This window comes from Lontra canadensis, unplaced genomic scaffold, assembly GCF_010015895.1.
Source record: "Lontra canadensis isolate GAN:19392208 unplaced genomic scaffold, GSC_riverotter_1.0 scaffold54, whole genome shotgun sequence".
Taxonomy (NCBI): Eukaryota; Metazoa; Chordata; class Mammalia; order Carnivora; family Mustelidae; genus Lontra; species Lontra canadensis.
The window spans coordinates 13210056-13227007 of NW_022631048.1; the positions used below are offsets into that span (position 1 = coordinate 13210056).

General features: G+C 54.5%; 1 protein-coding gene across 4 annotated transcripts in view; it reads right to left on the reverse strand.

Moving 5' to 3' along the window:
- Positions 1–16952, reverse strand: part of OGDH (oxoglutarate dehydrogenase) — a 52778-nt gene that overhangs the window by 11860 nt on the left and 23966 nt on the right. For 2 of the 4 annotated variants that reach the window (XM_032875047.1, XM_032875048.1), the window contains exons 5-9: positions 12848–12892; positions 4802–4917; positions 576–730; positions 323–469; positions 152–242 (exon numbers count right to left, since the gene is read on the reverse strand). In XM_032875047.1, the coding sequence (XP_032730938.1) occupies positions 152–242; positions 323–469; positions 576–730; positions 4802–4917; positions 12848–12892 (554 nt within the window). The remainder of the gene's footprint in view (positions 1–151; positions 243–322; positions 470–575; positions 731–4801; positions 4918–12847; positions 12893–16952) is intronic. The other 2 variants (XM_032875049.1, XM_032875051.1) reach the window with 1 other exon arrangement.

Consider the following 16952-nt stretch of genomic DNA (forward strand, 5'->3'; position numbering starts at 1 on the left):
GGGGCTGAGGGTCTCGGGTGGGGGGGTCCGGGGCTGAGGGTCTCGGGGTCGGGGTCCGGGGCTGAGGGTCTCAGGTGGGCGGGTCTGGGGCTGAGGGTCTCGGGTGGGGAGTCCGGGGCTGAGGGTCTCGAGAAGAAACCACGCGCCTCACCTCGTCAGCGGCTTCCAGCTTGGAATCGAACTGGCAGAAGATCTGCTCCAGCTCCTTCCGGATGACGTTGGCAAGCACATTGAGCCGCCCCCTGGGACACAGAGGCGGGTGAGCCCGAGGCCAGGGTGCTGGGGGCCGGCGGGCGTGGTCACCGGGGCGGCGGGTGCGCACCTGTGGGGCATCCCCATGATCACGTAGTCCACCCCGTTCTCGCTGGACTTGTCGATGATGGTCTTGAGCGCGGGGATCAGCACCTCGCACCCTTCCAGCCCGAAGCGCTTCTCGGACGACCACTTCCGCTGCAGGAAATCCTCAAACCTGGCCAGGGACCGCCATGTCACCTGGGCCGGCACCGCTGCCCACCCTCCCGGGGAGAGACCGGACAGTGCGCGGCCCAGCCCCACCCTGTGCGCGTGGCCCGCACCTGGTGGACCGCACGAGCCGGGCCAGCAGGGTCCGCTTCTCCTCGTTGGTGAACTGCATAATCCCGGGCGTCTCGAACTTTTGCCGGATCCACTGGCACTGCTCCAGGTCGTTGATGAACATGAACTCCACCCCGATGTGCTGACAGTAGGCCATCTGCGCGACACACACCCCTCCCGGTCAAGGGCTGCTCCCCCCGTGGTGTTGACTGTCCACCCAGCCCAAAAGCTGGCGGGAACAGTGTCCTCCCTTCCAAAGGCAACGGGGCCAGCTGCGGCCCGGGTCACGGCCTAGGTCCTGTGGGTCATGCTGAGCCCGGCGAGCAGGGAGGTGACGGTAAGAACCGTGGGGCCAAGGTTTTCCTTTGTGTCAGGAAGATGGAGGCACCAGCCAGAGAATGGATGATTCTGGGAAGCTAGCTTCCTTGACCTCAAGTTTAGACCGTGGCCAGCGCCACAAGACAGAAGGGACCCGTGCTGCCCATGTGTGACGGAGCCCAATGGCCACTCAAGACTCCCAGGTGTTTAGATTTTAAATTCTGCTTTTAATAATTGGCCCCTCCTGGGAGGCCTGGGTCCCACAGAAGTGTGAGTGCACACATTACAAAACAGAGGACCCTGAGCAGGGCACCTGTGTCCCACCCACGGTGCTCACGTGACAGCTGGTAAGGCGGCCATGTGTCCTGTGGGACGTGTGGGCTCAGTGCACAGGAAGCTAGAGTGGGAGAGGACAGGAAGGCCACAGGAGCGCCTGGCCTCAGGGTGGGGCCTTCGCAGGGGCCCGCGCCTTCCTGAGACAGGTGACCAGGGCCCCTTGTCCTCCTTCACCCACAGCTGTCTGGGTGACAGCAAACCCCACATCAGCTCTGGAGTTAAAGAAGGACGCACCCTGGTGTGGCAGAGGGAGGCTTTAGAGATTCCCCAAACCATCTCCAGCAGCCGCACTCAGTGCACTCAGACCACCAGGCTCTGCTCGGAGGGTGCGTCTGTACTCCGCTGGTTTTCACAACAGACATGGAGCCGGCTGGCCAAGTGCAGGACAGGGATGTGCCCTGAACCCCTCACTCGGGTCTTCGGAGCAGGGGCGGGCATCTCCGCAGGTGGCTCCATGATCGTGAAACAAAGGAAGGTCTGCCTGAGCTCACCGTACCCACCGAGCACTACACGCGCCAGCATCCCGGCCAAGAGAGGAAGATTGCGTCTAAGGATGAAGAGAAGTGGGGCTGGGAAGGGCCTTGGTGCCTCTCTGAAGACATCTTGGTGACAAACCGGGAGTGCACAAAGCCTGGGGGCCGGCATGGCCTGCCGGACTATCCCCCCTGACTTCCTGACTTCCCAGTCAGCACCGGCTCCTGCTGCCAGAGCTTCATGGTCCCACATCCACTGGGCCACAGGACAAGTCACACGGCCCAGCCAGAGGGCCTGTGAGCAGGAGCCCTCCTCTGCCAGCCTGAAAAGGTTTTCCTGGAGCCCAAATCTGTGCTGCAGGATGGTGGGGAGTGAGATGGAGGAGGGAGCAGAGGGAGCTGGAGGAAGGGAGGGTTGGAGGGGGAAGGAAAGAGAAAAAGAGGAGGAAAGGTAGGAGGAGAGAGAGGAGGGGAATGGGGAGGGCAGGAGGAGGAGACCAGGGGATGGAGAGATGATGGGGGAAGGGGAGAGAGGCAAGGGGAGGGAAGGCGGGAGGGGAGGAGGGGGGAGGGGCGTGGGATGGGAGTGCAGGGTGAAGGGATGGAGGGAAAAGCAGAGGAGAAGGACAGGGGAGGGGAGGCAGGGAGGGAAAAGAATAGGTAAGGGAAGGAGGGAGGGAGGAAGGGGAGCGAGCGGAGGGAAAGGAAGGGAGAGGACAGGGGGAGGGAGGGAAAGGTGAGGAAGGGAGGAGGAAAAGGAGAGGACAGCCAGGGAAGGAGGAAAAAAGACATGGGGGAGGGGGAGGACAGAGGGTGGGAAGCAGGGGAAGAGGGGAGGGAGGGGATGATGGGGGAGGGAGGGAGAGAAGTAGGGAAGAGGTGAGGGAGGGGAAAGGACGGGGGAGGGAGGGAGGGGGCGATGGGGGAGGGAGAGAAATAGGGAAGAGGGAAGGGAGGGGAGGTCTCTGCGGAGAGATGGCGAGGGAAAGGAAGAAGACTCCTTGTACCCCAGGGGCAGTATTTCCCCCGACTTGAACAACTTAGGGGCTAGCGGGAAACTAGGAGACACTAGTGTGTGTCCACCACCAGGAGCACGAGTTTAGCTATTGACTTGGACTCAGGGTTACACGGCCCCGTGTGTTGTTTTTCTTGTTCTTGGCTCAGTCCCCAGGAGAAAAGGCCAGGCCTCTCCCGGGGCGGAGTCTTAGCTTCTCAGGAAACAGGAAGCCACACCTGCCCCAGCTGCTCCCAGTGGCCCGAGCCTGCCCGCGGCCCCAGCGGCTCACGCCAGCAACCTGGTGTGCACACACGTGTGTTAACGCACACACCATGGTCAGCAACTTTGCCCAAATACCTGGAAGCCGTGAACATAGCACACAGGCTGGGACGTGGGCACCCTGGGGCTGGGGGAGCTACAGCCAAGGTCCCCCAGCCAGAGCCTGACTCCTGGGCTGAAACTGAGAGCCATCGGGCTCTGGCCCTCCAAACGCCGGGCTCAGGGCCACGGGGACCAAGGCCGAGGAGGTCAAGCAGGGGGCTCTGCACAGCCCCGCTCCGCTCTGCGGGAAGGAAGGTGCTGAAGGTGCCCCGAGGAGGGGGCCAGAATGCCCGGAAGGTTTCTGGCTTGGGAGAAGGGCTGAGCTCCCCACTGGAGACTGCGCAGGGGTAGGGAAGGAGGGGCAAGCGCACTGTGCCAGCTCTCCCGGAGACCAGCCCAAGCTCTGCTTTCCAGACAACACCAGCCCCAGATGCCTGGGACACCTGTGGGCGGGGCTTAGACCCCCTGGGAACTGACACGGACAGGGGATTGGTCTACAAGGGGTGCCGTTTCTGGGGTCCAGAGCAGGGGAACCCCTAGCTCGTTACTGTCCCAGAGAAACGACATGACCATGGGGCGAATTTACATTTTTCTAATATGAATGAACCAACTCTCAGACTCTATTTGGTCAAAGTATCAAAACATTCTCTCTCTGGTACTTAAGTCACTCGGATATTCTGCGTGCTTCCGGAACTCAGCGGCCCCAAGGGGCTGCTGGCCACGCTGGACAGAGCGGGTCCACACACTGCTGTCAGTGGTAAGGCCAGTGAGAAGGGAGGAAAAGGATGACGCTGGTTCTGGGTAGGTCCACTGGGTAATCCTGCCCACCCCTCCCATCCCTCCCCGAGGCCCACACCCCTCCTCACGTCCACACCATCATGTTGGCACGAGGTCTCCAAGTGTCCTCATTTCCCCAACAGCCCGTGGGGAAGTGATGAGGGCCAAGCTGAAATACTGACACCATGGGACGCTCGTCACAAGTTAAAGACAACATCCCCAACAGACACTCAGACTTTTCTAGGCCACCACAGCCACGAGCGATGCCAGCCATGGGAGCATTCTGACCAGACCCCACCGGCTGCAGCAGGTCCCCCTTCATCAACCCCGAGTCCCGGACTGGGGTGTGAGCAGCAGTGCTGGTGCCCGGCTCGGAGAGCCCCGCTACCGGGAGTCGTGCAGCTGGGGCTTGCCAGTAACGCCAGGTGACGCCCGCAGTCCAGAGTGTGTGTGCCCCGCAGCGCGCTGGGCGACGGCACGATCCCTTCTGGGGAGCCCCGTTCCAGAGTTCTTGTTTCCTCCGTGTGTCTTACTGGGTAGCGCGGGCACCAACACCCCCACCCTCTAAGGATGAGGGGCCGGACAAGGTGGCCGGCAGCAGAGCCCCGTGACGCGGCTCCACGCAAACCAGGTCCCAAAAGGAGAAGGGAAAGAAGAAAACAGCAGAAGGGCGGGTGAGCAGACAGACCTCTGTCTGGAGTGGGGAACCCCGCTCCAGCCGCAGCCCAAGGCGCCCGGTCCCGGCTGGCAGAGCACGGGCGCCGGGAACCTCCACGCCGGAGATAAGCTCCCACGGGACCCAAACGCACAGAGACACTTTCTCCTCTGTGGTGGACGGTAAAAATAAAAAGCATGAATTTTTACCTACAAGAGAGCAAAAAAGCTCCCCTTTCTTACACTTTTAAATGAGAGGGTCCCAAGACAAATGACCACCCCGTCGGGAGGCCCCGTCAACACAGGCTCCGGCAAGGGCACGCCACTGCCGTGTCCGCCACAGCGCGCTCACCTCCAGCCGCCGGATGATCTCCCGCAAAGGAAGCGCCGACTCCTGCCCCCCGATGAACGTGGTGGTGGGCAGGTGGAAGACCTTGTCCAGGTCAGACTCGTCCAGGCCGTAGAACCCTGCAGGGTGAGGAGAGACGGGCACAGCCACACAGAGGCCACAGTTTATGGAAAGGGGAAGGGATTCCCCGGAGGAGAGAAAAGAGAAGAGAAAAAAATTCATAAAAATCTCTGATATACATGAAAATAAGTAATAGTTCACAGCCAGAAACACACACTTGAACAACAAACAGAAGCTGAGAATCTTGCCAGCACCACAGCTAAACAAGAGTAAATCCGTGTTACGCGTGTGTCAGTCCTGAGCACCGTAATCCTAATTCAGACACAGATGCACTGCGAGGTCCCAGACACACAGATTCGACTTGGAAGGCACTGGTGAGTGGATCGGAGAGCAAAGGAGAAGTAGTTCAGGAAGGAGCACAGGCAGAGACTGAGGAGCTGGCGTGGGGGAGCCCTGCGTCCTGTGTGAGGACGGGATGGCAGCCGGGGGACGGAGGCAGGGGAGGCGGCCGCCCCCTCTCCGAACCACCCGTCTGCACCCGTCCTGCACGGGGTACTCAGCGGGCCCCCCGGTCCCCGCTAACACACATCCACGGACTAGCCACCAGCATTTCCCGCGGTGCCCACTACGCAGGCGCCTCCTCCGACAGCAGATCTTGAACTGACCCAAACGTGGGCGAAGGGCTCCTTCTTGGGCACGATGGTTTTGTTTCCTGTCACGGTGACTGTCATGGGGAAAAGGCTTGGAGGACTGCCAGGCGACAGAGCAGACTGGGCTCCCGCCAACCCTGAGAGCTCATGCCGGTGGGGGTCACACCAAAATACCGGACACCAGCAGGCCACAGCCCAGGACACCCAGCTGCCAAGGTCACACTCTGTCCTGGTTTTGGCCTAAACGGTGATGGCACAGAGGGCCGGGAGCCAGCCTCGGGCTGTGGCAGGCAAAACCCAGGAGATCTTGTATCTGCAGGCCCCACTCCAGGGCCGACACCCCGTCAAGGTCACAGGAAAGTCCAGGTGTTCCCATCCAAGCTGCCATGGGGACCATAGCCCTAATGCATTTAACGCTTTAGCACACATTTTTTAAGTCTTAAAAGCAAATTCTATTTCCCAAACCCTTTTGGCTTTCTTGAAACAAACGCAACCTGGCTAGCTTTTTCATGTGGGGGCAGTGTCAGCAGCAGTGGCTTGGGGAAAGGCACGCACCCCTTTCCTGCTATTCTATCCAGAATGAGGACAGGCCACCACACAGGTCTGCTGAGGCTCCGGGCACTCACCAGCTGGCTGGTGGTATTAACGGAGGACAGCCAGGATCACGTGGGGGGCATTTTTCCCAGATGATGAGAACAGGCATGCATACTCTGTTGGGAATGCGCTGATCCAGAGAGCCTCAGCATGGCAGGACCCACCCAGCACGCGCGCAGCTCCTCGCCCTGTCAGTCTGCACTGACCAGTCCCGGGCTGTCTTGCGGCTACGTTCTTCAGTCACAGAAGAAACTGACTTTTGGACACCTGCTTCCGGGAAGGTGGAGCAGACGTATTCCTAACTGTGCCCCACAAACTGCAACTACAAAGCCCAGACACCAGAGGTAAAACAAACATGGTGCAGAAGAAGGCTGACCAGCCAACAAGGCCCCCAGATCTCCTTCTGGGCTCCCAGACCCCAAACTTGGGGCAAAGAGCAAGCAACCTGAGAACTCTTCCAGATACAGCCAAAAAGAGCCCCAGTGAAAGCCACTCTCTCTAAAGGGTCAGGAAAGGGGCAGCTGAGCAGGGCCGAGAATTCAGACAATGACCGCTCTATTCTGCCCAAACATGCAGTACACGCTGCAGCCCAGCCACACCCCTGCAGGCTGCGAGGCACTCCAGCGTCCAGCTCCATCCCGGGGTTTCAGGGAAGGCCCAACAGGGAGCCCAGACTTTGCTCCCCAAGAAGGGGATGCACCAGCCCACTTCCCCATCCCAGCATCAGTGGAATCCGTGGGCACTGGATCCTCCCTCCCATGGCAGTGTTTAGACAGGCCCTGCTGTAACAGACATCGGGGTCCGATTCCAAGTCTGATAATACCCAAACATCCCGGTTTCCATAAAAGAATCCCTCACAACAAGAACCAGGAATCGCTCAGACTGAATGGGGAAAGATAACCTACAGACCCAGCTCCCAGCAGCACAGACACTGGAACTACCCGCTTGGGGCTCTCCAGCAGCCGCCCTCAGACACTTCAGAAAGCCCTCAGTGGGCAACTGAGTGTCTACAAAAACCGAAGATGCAGAAAGGACCAAATGGGAAAGTCTGAAACTGCAAAATGTAATCACCCGAATTAAAGCAGGCAGGTGGGGTAGAGGGCAGAGGCAGGGGTCAGAGGACCAAGGACCCTGAAGACAGAACAATAGAGATGAACCAATGTGAACAACAGAGAAATGAAGAAAGCCTTGGGGACATGGAACGTAAAACAAAAGCCTTCGTGTTTGTGCACAAGAATCCCAGAAGGGGAGGAGGGAGAGGGAAGGTGAAAAAAGGGACCTGGAAAATAATGGCTGAAATGCCTAAAATATGGCCAGACTTCAACCCACAGATCGAAGAAGCAGGGTGAACCCCCAGGAGAAACCCAAAGAAAACCACGCCAAAACATGGCATAATTACACTGCTCAAAATTAAAGACAAAGAAAAAATCTTGAAAGCAGCCAGAGTAAAAGGAGGGAGAAACCACTTGAAGGCAGAGGGTTTCTCATCAGGAGCCGAGGTGCAGGGGAACACGGGTGCACACTTTTCCAGAGCCCCGTGTCCGGGGATGACGCCCTTTAGGAATGAAGGGGAAATGGAGGCATTCTCAGTTGCAGGGAATGGAAAGAGTCTGTCACTTACAGGAATGGCTACAGAAAATTCTCTATGGAGAAAGGAAGTGACATCAGAAGGGATCTTAGACATTAGGGAGGAGTAACATGGAATAAAATAGGTTAATAAAGCAGACTTCCCTTCTCCTCCTGGGTCTTCTAACTTAGGGCTGATGGTTGAGGCCAAACTTATGCCACGGTCTGATGTGGTTCTAAACATGTAGAGAAAGTATTTAAGACAATTTTATTTTAAATGAAAACAGTAAAGGGATAGAGAGAGAGGTACACTGTCTACACTTCATTTGAACTCATAAAGCAGCAATACCAGTAGATTGTGATGAAATGTAGATAAAGAATATCATACCTAGACAAGCACAAAAAAGGCTGAAAACAACTACTAAAAACACAAAAATATGACCAAAAATACTATATAAAAATAAAAACGAAATTCTAAAATATAGGCTTAAAAACCCATCTGAAATCAGGAGAAAGAGGGCAGAAAAATGAAAAAGAGAATAAACAGAAAATAAAGAACAAGATGTTAGACTTAAACCTCAGCATATCAATAATTACATTAAATATAAGTGATCTAAATATACCAACTAGAAGACAGAGACTGGAAAAATGGATTAAAAAAAATAAAAAAGGACCCCACTAGATGCTTGTCTACAAGAAATCCACTTCAAATGTAATGACATAGACAGATTAAAAGTAAAAGGATAGAAAAAAATAAAAATCTAAACACAACCAAAACCAGAGGTAGCTGTATTATTATCAGATACAGTAGACATCAGAGCAAAGAAAACTACTAGACACAGGAAATAGCATTACATGACGACAGGTCAATCCACCCGGAAGACAGGAATCCTAGCCGTGCATGCACCCAATGATGGAACTACAAATAACGTGAACCAAAAACTGAGGACAGGAAGGAAAAACACACAGGGGTGCCTGGGGGGCTCAGATGGTTAAGTGTCTGCCTTTGGCTCAGATCATGATCCCAGGGGCCTGAGATTGGGGCCCTGCATCGGGCTCCCTGCTCAGTGGGGAGTCTGCATCTACCTTTCCTTCTGCCATTCCCTCTGCTTGTACTCTCTGGCTCTATCTATCAAATACATAAACAAAACCTTAAAAAAGCGGGGTGGGGGGAGGAGAAATAGAGAAACCCACAAGTATAGCTGGAGACTTCAACTTTTCTCTCTTGAAGAATTCACTGAAAGAGTAAACAGAAACTCTGGGGCGCCTGGGTGGCTCAGTGGGTTAAGCTGCTGCCTTCGGCTCAGGTCATGATCTTGGAGTCCTGGGATCGAGCCCCGCATCGGGCTCTCTGCTCAGCAGGGAGCCTGCTTCCTCCTGTCTCTCTGCCTGCCTCTCTGCCTGCTTGTGATCTCTCTGTCAAATAAAAAAAAAAAAAAAAAAAAAAATCTTTAAAAAAAAAAGAGTAAACAGAAACTCACCAAGGATACAGGAGTCAACAACCACCGAGCAGCAAGCTCTAACGGGCATTTACGGAACACCGGACCCAACCACAGCAGAGGACACCTTCTTTCCAAGTGCCCTGGGGCATATGCGAAGACAGACAATTCCTGGGCCATAAAAACTCCTCGACAAGTTTAGCAGAACTGAAATCATACAGAGTGCATTCTCTAACCAAAATGGAATTAGACTAGAAATCAGTAAGACAGATAAAAGGAAAATCTCCAAATTACTGGAGATGAAACTACACACTCCTGAACGATCCATAAACGACGGAGGAAGTATTACAGGGTATCAACACACTGAACTGAATGAAAATGAAAATATGATACCAAAATCTGTGTCACAGCTAAAGCAGTTCCCAGAGGAAAATCTCAGCAGTAAACACACACATTACAGAAGAGGCAAAGTCTCCGGGTGCCTGAGTGGCTCAGTCACGTAAACGGCTGACTCTTGGCTTCAGCTCAGGCCATGCTCCCGGGGTTGTGAGATCAGCTCTGGGTCAGGCTCCATGCTCAGCACAGAGTCTGCTTGGAAGTCGCCTTCTCCCTCTGCCCCTCCCCCCCACGCGCAACAGACATGTGCGCTCTCTATCCCCTCTTTCTAGATAAATAAAATCTTAAATAAAACAAAACACTAACAGAGACGTAAATTAGAGGCATCAGGAACAAAACAGGGTAGCAATACAGAGCCTGCAGATATCAACAAGATACTAAGGGAATCCTGTGAACCACCCTCTGTAAGTACACTTGACAAGTCAGATGAAACACAGCATTCGGAGAACAGTAGAAACGGCCATTACTCGACAAAACAATTTGCAACAGCTCTACAACCATCAAGGACATTGAATTTCTAAATAAAAAGCTTCTGAAAAAGAAACACCCATGTGGTCTTGTCGAAGAAATCTACCAAATGCTTCAAGAATAATTAACACCAGCTCCACATAATCTCTTTCAACATAGAAAACAAAGAAGGAAAAAAAAACCCCAACCACAATAACTCATTTTATGAGGCTAGAACTACCTTGATACGAATGGCAAAGACAGATGAAAAAAGAAAATTACAGACCAACATCCCTCATTAATATAGATGCAAGAAATATGCAGTTGCAGCAATATTTAAAAAGAATTCAGGACCGTGACCAAGTGAAGTTTATTCCAGCGATACAAGGTTGGTTCAATATTTGAAAATTAATCCGTGTAGTCCGCCATACTATCACGTTAAAGAAAAATCATCTGTGTCAACAGATGCAGAACATTTTCGCACTTCTTCAAAATAAAAACCAGCAAAAAAAATTTGAATAGAAGGGAACTTTGTCAACTTGAAAAGAACCTCTATTAAAAAATCTATAGCTAATACTAAATTGGTCATGAAAGACTGAGAGCTTTCCCCCTAAGATCAGAAACAAGGTGAAGATGTGCATTCTCAGCACTCTTACTCAACAGTGCTCAAGATTCTCGCCAGGGCAATGAGGCATGCAAAGGGAATAACAGGAACGCAGGTTAAAAAGGAAGAAATAATTGTTCCTCTTGTTAGATGACATGATCCTCTACACAGAAAATTCTACAGAACCTACACCCCTCCCACCCCCAAAAAAAGTCCTAGAGTAAGTGAGCTCAAGTAAGGCCACAGGATACAACATGAACACAAAAATCCACTGTATTTCTAGATATTAGTAATGATATGTAGACACTAAAATTAAAAAGAAAAAGAATCTTGGGTATCAATCTAACATGACATTTCCAGGATTTACACATTGAAAACTACAAAAAACTGGTGAAAGAAATAAAAAACGATCTAAATAAACAGACAGGCATACTAGGTTCATGGATTGGGAGGCAATGGAGTAAACATGCCAGTTCTCTTAAAAGGGTCTATAGATTTAGCACTGCTGTCACCAAAATGTCAGCAACTTGTTGTGTGAACAGATAGGCCTTCTCTCAAACTCATCTGAAAGAGAAAGGCCCTAGAACAGCCACAACAGTTCCGAAGCAGGAAAATAAAGCTCAGTAGTTAGGGTAACCAAGAGAGTTACAGTGGCGGGGGAACAGATACAGAGACTATGGGAAAGGATTGAGAATCCAGGAACAGATTGGTGCAAGTCAATCCAACCGACTTTTGACAAAAATGCAAAAGCAATTCAACAGAGGGAAGACAAACTTTCCAGGTGTTGGGGCAACCGGACAACCACAGCCAAAAAAACTACCCCAAAACCAACAAAAAAACCCCCTTGACCTAAAATTCAGGTTTTATACAGAAATTAACTCAAAATGGATCATAGATTTAAATGTAAAATGCAAAACTGGAGAACCATTAGAAAAGTACATAGAAGGGTGCCTGGGTGGCTGAGAAGGAGTCTGCTGTTGGGCTATGGGCTCTGCACTCAGTGTGGATCTTCTCTCTCCCTCTGCCCCTCCCCCCATGTACACTCTCCCTCTAAAATAAATAAATACATCTTAAAAAAAAAAAAAGAAAAATACGTAGACGAAAATCATCGGATTCTTAGGTTTGGCAACAAAAGCACAATCCATAGAAGGGAAAACTGACAAACCAGACTCCGTCAGAATTTAGAATTTTGCCCAGCAAAAGACCCTATTAGCCAAAGAACGGGAACAATGCCAAGGTCCATGAGTGAACAGTGACGTGTGGGACACCCACGGGGAGGGTTCTGTTCAGCAAGAAGGGACAAACCAGTGTTACAAACCCACCTGGCTTGAACCCCAGAAAAATTGGGTTGATTGAAAACTGCCAATTCCCAAATGTTACACACTGTGGTCCCACCTGCATAACGTCCTTGCACTGCCAAAAATGCTCCAGAAACGGAGCCCAGGATCGTGGTTGCCGGGGCTGAATGGGAGGAGGATGGAGGGAAGGCGGGTGTGGCTAAGGAAGGCTACAGGAAGGCCCCGACCGGCCTGGCCAGCACCCGGGTGGGATGCGCTATGGTCTACAAGACGTCACCACCATGGGACCGGCCTCAAGGCACGAGGATCTCTGCGAATTCTTACAACTGCCTATGAGCCCACAGTGATCGTGAAACAAAAAGTGTCATCGGAACTGGGGTCTCACAGCTGTGGTGAGATGGAGGAAAAAGAGAACCGCCCAGGGCCACCTGGCATGGAAGGAAGACTGGCCACGGGGGGCGTGACAACAGGCAGATGGACCCCAGCCCTCACTCTGGATTCTTCAAAGTGTTTTGCCCAGAACCACGGGTCACTGAGGATTCCTCACGTCATGAAGTAAGTTTCTATCAGTGCTTTAGTTGTTCCTCAAACATGGGAAGATCAACAGAGAATCTCGTCCCAAATGCCCCGGAAACAGAACCAGAAAGAATCCAGAGCCCAGTCGAAGGCACAGCACGGAAGGTGGAGGAGAGAGAGGGTGTGCCGACATGCAGATGCCGCGTGGCCTCCGCCCCCGCTGGCTGGGCAGGAGCTCCAGGCGGCCTGCGCTGGAGAGCTCAGCAAAGCAGCGGCGAGACACACGGGAGGGGAGAATGGACCCAACAGAAATGACACAGAAGTGGCGCCCCCTGCTGGGTGACAGCGGAGTGACGGGACAACGCACGTGAGGACAAGAACAGTCAACTTTCCCCAAATGGCATGCTGGGAAAAGTTGCACATCCTGCTCAAATGAGGTCCTCAGCTCCGGAGAGGTGAAGGGCGCGTTATTTTCCTACCTCCTACGGTTAGCATTCGGAGTCGTTCCTTGAACACTGCAAGGTCTGAGAGGCAGAGTGAGGTGGCGTGGGTGAGCGCAGAAGGAAAAAGACAGCGAGAGTTAGTTCCAGACCCGGACATCCCAACCCTGCACCGTCACCGCGGTCACGGGGGGGGGGGGGGCGCGACAGACACCGCCACACAGACAGACACTGAAGGGGAACAGGGTGGGGCTTGGGGGGCCGACAGCGACTGGGTGCATGTGGGCGCTGCTCAGGAACAGCCGGAATGAGGTAACCAAGAGAGTTCCCCTGCACGGGGAAGACCTCCTCGCCTCCCTGTCCTGAAGGAAGGGCTGACACAGTGCTCTCCTGGGGAGTCGAACCCACCCACCTAGCCCACTTCGGGGTGACAAAACTAGGGAACAAAAATGGAAAGGCCTAATTTCTAGCAGACCGTCCTCAGAACCAAAGCAGCAGGTATGGACCAGACCCTAATTCTGATGGGTTCTGAAGGACAGAGGTGGGTCCTCAGTGACAAGGCAGAACCAGGAGGGAGCTCAGCTGTGCAGGACCGCCCGAGGGCTGCCCGTGGTCCTCCTGCGGCAAACGTTTCAGGGCCCTGTACCATTCCTGGATGCCTTCCGGGCCACTGGTGAAAGCCAGGGTGTCCGTCTGGGCACACAAAGCACTTTCCTTCTCCTGTCCCTGGTGCCTCAGGAGCATGAGCCCGGGGGCTAGGATCGGAGAGGGTCATGGTGGCAGGGCACGCAAGGACTGGCGGCTGAGTGGTGGGGGGCGTGCTCACGGTCACCAGGAGTGCAGAGCCCCCTCCCCCTCTCCCGTGGGGACAGCAGCACACAGCAAGGACCGCAGAGCTGGCGGCTCTTAAGACAACAGATCATCCAAGTTCCGCACAGAAGTCTGGACGCTTTGCTTAAGGGCAAGAAGAAACAATGTTCCTTTCTCTCCTTCAATCCTCAGAACCAAGACAAAGGACCACGCTCCGCCCCAACAGAACTGCCAGCAAGCCCTGTCTGTCAGAAACTCTACAGGCCACACGAGGAATGTCTTGAAATGCGGACGTCCATTCACTCTGGGTACTGGTGGATGCTTTCATTCGGATCTGTACTTCCTGGAAGAACTAAGAGAAGACAGGAACAGCCAGTGCGCGTGTGTCGTCTGCAGAGAACACACGGGAGTCTGTTGCAACCCACTCAGTCCTTCCGGATGTGCGTGCGACACTGCGGGAGACATGAGCGCGTAGGATTCCAACACGGTGGCCCCGCGCTGCCTGGGCGTCCGGGAGGATGCCTCCGCGTGACATGACCCCTGTGACCTTGGCTCGGCATGAGCCTGACCCCCAGCACACGGCAGCCCACAGAGTCAAGTGAACTGCTCCATGTCACTCCAAAATTAGGAAAGCTAACGATCAACTCTATTTTTGGTTATTCTCCCCAGACGTCAAGGGAGCAGAAGTGGCTGTGGCAGACACAGAGTGCTCTAGAAGGACAGCAGGACAGCACAGCCCCGGCCAGGCCAGAACAAGCAAACCCACGGACATGGTCAGAGTGGTGCTAGGATTTTTGGCTTTTGTATCGGCCCCGTGCCACAGGCACACCTTGTTCTGTTGTGCTTCACAGATTCGGAGCTTTTCTGTTTTTCTCCTGTTCGGTTTTTTGCTTTTTAACAAGTTTTAGGTCTTTACAACTTTGTGGCAGCCCTGTGCCCAGCACACCCACTGGCCCGTTCCTCCAACAGTATTTGCTCACTTCCTGTCTCTGGGTCTCGTTTTGGTAACCCTCACCACATTCCTGACTTCTCTCTCTTAAACGCTACCTGCCATGGTGCTGCGATGGGACGACTGCCCAACAGCTCAGAGGACAGTGAGCGTGAAGGTGCGCATGCTGTCATTACCCAGACACGGCGCTCACGGTGACAGAGGTGTCTTGGGAAGTGAACTTGACCAGGAGCCCCAGACCAGCAAAGGAGAGCCAGCGCGGCCACAGAGCGAGCCCCTGGAGCTCCTCGGTGTCCTGGGGCACCCGGGTTTCCTCCCTGTGATTGACACAATCTGTTCCAGGCTCCCCTGTGTATAGAAACCTCACATCACACTAAAGGGCCGCGACCTCTGTCACTGTGTGCAGCACGCATCTACCCAGACTGCCAACGCCGGGACATCAAAGCTGGAATCTAATTCACGCGCCGCACGTGAATGCGGGACACGGGCGGCAGGTCGATCGGACCTTTCTGCACGTCCCAGACCAGTGGAGGGTGGTGGTGGCGCAGCTCCTTCCCATGCGAGCAAAACGAACGTGCCTGCCTGCACACGACATGGGTGTGACTGCGTCCAGTTTGTTCGTGGTGGAAACGGCAATGACCCCGACCCTGCAGGACTCTGTCTGGAGCTCTCCATCAAGACCCATACCCCGACCCTAATTTAGGGCCAACCAGGTAGGCCTTGCTAGGAAACCCGAACCCGTCTGGACCTCCCGAGGAATGCGAGGAGGAATGTGTGCCCAGGCATCTCGAGTCCGTGCTCCCCACCCTCCTCCACGGGTGTGGTTTGACAGGAAAACACGGTACAGATCCGAGGCCACGTTTCTGGGGCCCGGCCGGAACCTGGCTACTGACAACACACATCCTGGGAAAAAGGCGTCCCCATTCCTAGTGATCATCCACCCAATCACAGGCCAGTGGAGAAACTGCACAAACACTGGTTTAAACTTAAAATCTCAATGACAATCATCAGTCCTCGAGGTTTCTGCCGCACCGGTGGCAGGCGGTATTTCTGTGTGTGCACCTGCTGGTGACCCCAGCATCCCGGCCACCCAGGAGCCCTGCACACCCGCCGAGTCTGCTGTGACAGGTAAGAGCCTGCCCGTGAGTTCTCTCTCCAACCATTACTTCGGGGGCCAGGAAGACGCGTGTGACAGCAGGGTAGGGACTTAGGTCTGCAATTCCCAACCCTCTCCAAACCAGTCAAAGGCCAAGACCTTAACGGTAACTACTTCACACAAACACCTGGGAGCACATAGCCCTGCTCGCACTGTAGACCAGCGTCTGAGGCCCTGGAGACAGGCGGCTGCTAGCCCTGGGCTCACACGCCTGCCCACAGCTGCCCCTCCGCCCACCTGCTTCTCCAGCAGCCCAGCATGCTCTCAGACGTGTGCGGAGCGAGCATCTCCTGAGCCTGGGCTCCCCACAAGAGGATGGAGAAACTGTGCCCACACCCCGAGGGAGAAGGGGAGGTCAGCCCAGAGGAGGCACGAGGGGACACGGAGGCTACCCTGTTCTAGCCGCAGCTCTGGGGCTCCCTCACCAACCAACTCGGGGGTGGCCCCGGGCTGCTTGCTCCGCCCCTCGGTTTCTGAATTCACCTCATCACCAGACGGCCTGGCAGCTGCCTGGCTCAAAAGTCTGCTTGGAATCGCACGAGCCCGCAGCTCTGCGGGGCCTGGGACGCTCCAGGCACCGTTCTAAGGAGTCTGATTCTCAAACAGCCTCACAGACGAGGAGGTGCGACAAATCCTGAGCCGGGGTTCCTGCCAGCGGAGCTGTCTCTGAGGCCAGGCCCGTGACCTGGAGGCGACAAGGGGCATGGAAGCACCCAGAAGTACCCACGTGCACGAGCAGCGGGCCGGCTGTTTTCCCGAAGACGTGCACGCACCAAAGGTGACACAATCCAAGCTTACTTTCCTGCAGGTTCACTATTTCCGCTTTTACACCTCAAGAAAGAACTCATCACAACCATTTCAAATTCTCAGGATGAAACTGCACTTTCCTCTGCAGAGCACGGGCTGCCCCCTGACTTGCTCTGGGCGGGCTCCTGGCCAGGAGAGGCAGCATCTCTTCCTCAAAGGAGCCCAGGGGGCTCTGGGGCCACGTCTGTGTGGCTGTCCTGGTGCACCACAAATGCTCGGGGACACTACTCTAGGAGAGTGAGGCCACGGTGGCCGGGAGCGAAGTGGGAAGCATGACAGAGGCCCCGCTCCCACTCCTGCCTCTGCCCTCGACCAGCACCGGGACAGGGACACTGGAGCACGGCCAGGTGTCCCAGCCTGCCCGGACTAGCTGGGCTGGGAGCGTCGGGGGACCTCTGAGCAACTCTGCCGGCGCCTGTGGG